At 69.5% G+C, this 4195-nt stretch overlaps 2 protein-coding genes across 2 annotated transcripts in view; both read right to left on the bottom strand.

Annotated features, from left to right (window-relative positions):
* Positions 1-192: 192 nt before the first annotated feature.
* On the bottom strand, positions 193-1328 carry MNEG_11780 (cytochrome c heme-lyase; the record flags this gene model as incomplete). The annotated part of the gene is made up of 4 exons (XM_014039750.1): positions 193-331; positions 525-606; positions 868-939; positions 1193-1328. Coding segments are annotated over 4 exons (429 nt in total), but the record flags the coding sequence as incomplete, so codon positions are not given.
* A 686-nt stretch (positions 1329-2014) lies between these two features.
* The window catches only part of MNEG_11779 (putative Cell division cycle protein 16), a gene marked incomplete at both ends in the record, with an annotated part of 4233 nt that continues 2052 nt past the window's right edge, over positions 2015-4195 (bottom strand). The window contains 2 exons of the mRNA XM_014039749.1: positions 2015-2620; positions 3111-3235. Of these exons, the coding sequence (XP_013895203.1) occupies positions 2015-2620; positions 3111-3235 (731 nt within the window). The remainder of the gene's footprint in view (positions 2621-3110; positions 3236-4195) is intronic.

Raw genomic sequence — 4195 nt, 5'->3', positions numbered from 1 at the left:
CCAGTAAGGGGAAGGGAGGCCGAGCTGCAAGGCCGCGAGCGCGGGCATGGGCCGCGCAGGCTCGGCTGGCAGAGCAGCCAGGCAGCCCCTGGGCCAAGCGGAGCGCGCAAGGCAGGGCTGTGCGCCAGGCAGGGGTGTGCGTGACCGCTGTACGCGCGCCCTTGTGGAGTGTCGCAGCTGCGCTGCACCCACCTCTGGCGTGCCGGCCTTGTCATCGTAGTAATAAAAGTCGATGACGTAACGCACCTCCCGCCCGCATCGATCAACCACCCAGTCGTGGCGGTCAAACGGCAGCGGGCCGCCCAGCCAGCCGCGCAGCCGTGCCAGGGGGCTGCAGGGGGGGGAGGGGACGGGGACAAGAATGAGGCCGCGTTGGGCGCGGCACGATAGGGCAGCTGGCGCGTCGACGTGCAGTAGGGTGGGCACACGCGCCAAAACGGTGCCCCTGGACCAAAGCGCGCCGAAAGAGATGAAAGTGAAGGCCGCCGTCCGCTCGCCTGAGGTCGTCGGGCCGGCCCTGGAACTTGAGCAGTGTGGGGTAGCGGCAGCTGTCGCAGTGCAGCTGCTCCCAGTCCAGCACGCGCTGCCACGTCACCTCGTTCATGGCTCCGGGTTTTGCAGGAATCCAAGGGGCATGAAGACAACCATTATTGGGTGGGAAAGGGTACACGTGCAGCCGCGTTGTGGGAAAGCGCGTGCAGCGCGGGCGTGAAGAGCTGCCTCCACAACCTGCAGCAGCTGGGCCTTCAGGCAAGGGGCCGCAAGCGGCCCCGGGCCACCGTGCTAGGCGCCGCGGCCCAGCCGATTCCATCATGCACGCCCCACCCCCCCGGTGGCTGTTAGCACCGGCGTGCGGCCGCCGCTCACTGTTGTGTGCGCGCACAACCGACTCCATGTCCTCCTCCCTCACGTCGTCCCCCTTGCCCTTCCGCCGCAGGGCTGCGCGGCGGGTGGACGGGCGTGCGAGGTGGGGCGGTTCGGCGGGCTGGGGGTTTGCTGCCCGCCGGGATGGCCACCCTGGCATGCCGCGCCTGACGCTGGTTCCATAGCAGCTGCCTTTCCGGAGCTCAGGCCGCATGATGTATCATCCAAGAAAGGCGGCGGGGCCCCACACCCTCGAACCCCAGGGCGGCTGGAACCACCGAGCCCCGCTCATGCTGCTGGCAGCTGCGCTATTGCGCCGCCCACCCACCGTTGAAGAACATCTGCGGCGACGGGTACACCCACGTCTCGCTGGTGCCGCCCTTTGGAATGTTGGACTCAATGCGCTCCGTCGACAGCAGCCGCCGCTGGCCGGGGCACGGCTGCTGGTTGGGCGCGAGCGGCATGTTGTTCTTCGGGTCGAGCACATCAGTACTGCGCAGCGCCGCCAGCGGGTCCGCAGGGCCCGGTGTTTGTGGCAGGTCTATCCGCTGGCCATAAACGTTGTAGACAGCGCTTGTGCGGGCCGATTCAGGTACGGGACAGCGTGACTGGTGCTGGTCCTGCTGCTCGGCCCCCGAGTCTATGACGGGACAGGCCGTTTCGGCTGAGGCGGCTGATGCTCGAGGTGGCGGAGGCATCACAGCGCTCTGTGCATTGCCCATGACGTTGCGGCCGGCTGCAACTGCAAGGGGTGAGGCGTTAAAGATCGGCACGCAGGCAAATCACGAAATAGAGCTGCTGAATTCGGCCCGTAACATGAGATCTGATACGTTAGTTTGGCTGGCAGCACTTGCTTTGGCCTGCAGAAGCACCTTGCAGCACGACGAGTCGGCGGCCGGTGTGGTGGTGACCCGTGCTGCGCTTGCGTGCATGATGCAGAGGTGCTTGATATGTGTGCCTGCCGCGCTGCCGCCTCGCTTGACGATCCGTGTCATATAAGTAGTATAGCCGCTCCAACACATCTGCTCTGACGCAAGAGTGGTTGGTTGTTGGGCTGGTTACTCCTCCTGTGCCTGCGCCGGCCGCAGCGGCGGCGCCCAGGCCGTCCGCCGGCCGCGCCCAGCGCTCCCCAGCAGCCGCGGCCGCGCCCTTACACCCCTAGGCCACCGTCGTCCAGCTCAGCGCTCGCCCGGGCGCACTCCTCCCGCAGCGCCTCCCCGAGCATCTCCTGCGCAAACGCGTCGTCCGGCCGCAGGCCGAGCGCGATGTGATACTCCCGCACCGCGCCCGCGCAGTCCCCCGACAGCTGCAGCGCGAACGCCACCGCCGCGTGCGTGCTCGCCGCGTTGGGCGCGAGCGCGAGCGCGCCGCGGTACGCCTCCAGAGCGCCGCCAAAGTCGCGCAGCTTCCGCCGCGCGTGGCCGAGCGCGAGCAGCGTCGCCTCGGCCGCCGCGGGGAGCGCGCCGCCGCCGCCGCCGCCGCCGCCACCGCCCGAGCGCGGCGTCGCCGCGAGCGCGGCGCGCAGCCAGCGCTCCGCAGCGGCGTGGCGGCCGTTGCGGTACTCAAGGACCCCGATTTCGTGGCAGACCAGCGGGTCGTCCGGGCACAGCGCGTGCGCGGCGCGGAACAGCCTCTCCGCCAGCCCCAGGTTGTTCATGCGGCTGTACTCCATGCCCATGCCCAGCACGGGCGTGTGCAGGCCCGGGAAGAGGCGCGCGGCGGTGCGGTAGGCAGCGAGGGCCTGGTCGCTCTCGTCCTGGGGGCGTTGGGGGCGCGGTGACGGCGGGGTAAAGTGTGGTTCGGTTGGTTGGGCGGTCGGTCGGCTGTTTGGCATGTGGGTGTGGGGATGCGGCAATTCACACACGGGCCCTGATGGCCGATGCGATGTGAGGCGCAAGGGGAAGTTGAGTGCGTCGTCGGCCTCACAGGCGCCGCCCGCCCTGATGGCCGCGCGCCCTGTCCCACAACACCAGCAGGCCTGCCTGCCCGGCCCCCGCCTGGCGCCGCGCACACCCCTTGGGCAGAACCCAACGAGCTCTGCTTGGCACTCTATGCAGGTTGGGTATTGAAAATCATCAACATCCCCGAAGCCATCCCTTTACATGCTGGCGCCGTGCGCAACCGCACACACACACACACACACACACACACACACACACACACACACACACACACACACTCACGCACACACATGCGCGAGACACACACAAACACTCAACGCGCATGCGCATGCACCGGGCCCCCACCTGCGCTGCAAACGCGTGCCCAAAGCCAACCCAGGCGTGCGCGCTGTTCCTGTCCAGGCTGGTGGCCTTTGAAAAGTAGCGCCGCGCCGCCTCAAAGTGCCGCGCCGCCATGTAGTAGCAGCCCACTGCAAACCAGGAGAGGGCCCTGTCGGGGTACTCCTCGACCAACTGGTGGCTCCTAGAGGTGGGATTGCGTTTGCGGCGTTTTGAGGTTGCAGATCAGGCCGCGTCTGGGGCGGGGTGCCATTCGTGTCGGCTCGGGGGTTGGTGTGGCTGCGCCTACCGCAGCGCTGCAAGCCTTTGTGAATCCAGGGAATTGGGCGGCAGGCCGGGCGCTCCGCGGCCCGACCCTGGCGGCCGGCCCCGCGTTCCGCCTCGAGCAGGCATTGATAAGCAAGCGGCGCCGCATCCATCGGAAAGCAGGGCTTGCAGGGCGGCGGCGGCCGCGCGCGGGCGCACGACGGGGCGCCCTCGCCTGAGGAAGAGCTCGTTCTTCCGGCCCAGCTGCAGCGCCGCCGCCAGGTGGGGGGCCAGGCACTCTGCCGCGTATGGGTCCCGCTCCAGCACGCGCTCAGTCAGCGCGTAGCACTCCGCGTGGCGCCCCAGGTGCTGCAGCCACTCCGCCCGGCACGCGAGCACGCTCGCGTTCGCACCCAGCCCGCAGCCGCCGCCGCCGCCGCCAGCCCCGCCGCCGCCGCCGTTGCCGCTGCTGCCGCCATGGGCTGTGCTGGCGTGGCCCGACGCTCCAGGGTCCTTGCCGCTTGGGGGCTGCTGCTCCTGCGGCTGCTTGGGCCTCTGCTCCTGCTCCTGCTGCTGCTGTTGCTGTTGCCCGCCGCCCCGCCGTGGAGCCCGCGCGGGCGTCGCATTTGGCGCACGCCGCTGCTGCCGCTGCTGTGCCACCGCTGGCACCGCCGCCTGCCCCCGCCGCTGCTGTTGCTGCTGCCCCACCTGCTGCTGCTGCTGCTGCTGCTGCTGCTGCTGCTGCTGCTGCTGCTGGGTGGCGCCGCCCTGCTGCTGCTGCCGCTGCTGCGAGGGCTGCAACACCCCGGCCTCGTCGCCCTCCCCAAGCACCATCCCCTCAGGCC

This window comes from Monoraphidium neglectum (genome assembly GCF_000611645.1).
Source record: "Monoraphidium neglectum strain SAG 48.87 unplaced genomic scaffold scaffold02903, whole genome shotgun sequence".
NCBI lineage: Eukaryota > Viridiplantae > Chlorophyta > Chlorophyceae > Sphaeropleales > Selenastraceae > Monoraphidium > Monoraphidium neglectum.
This window is presented reverse-complemented; position numbering and strand designations above follow the sequence as displayed.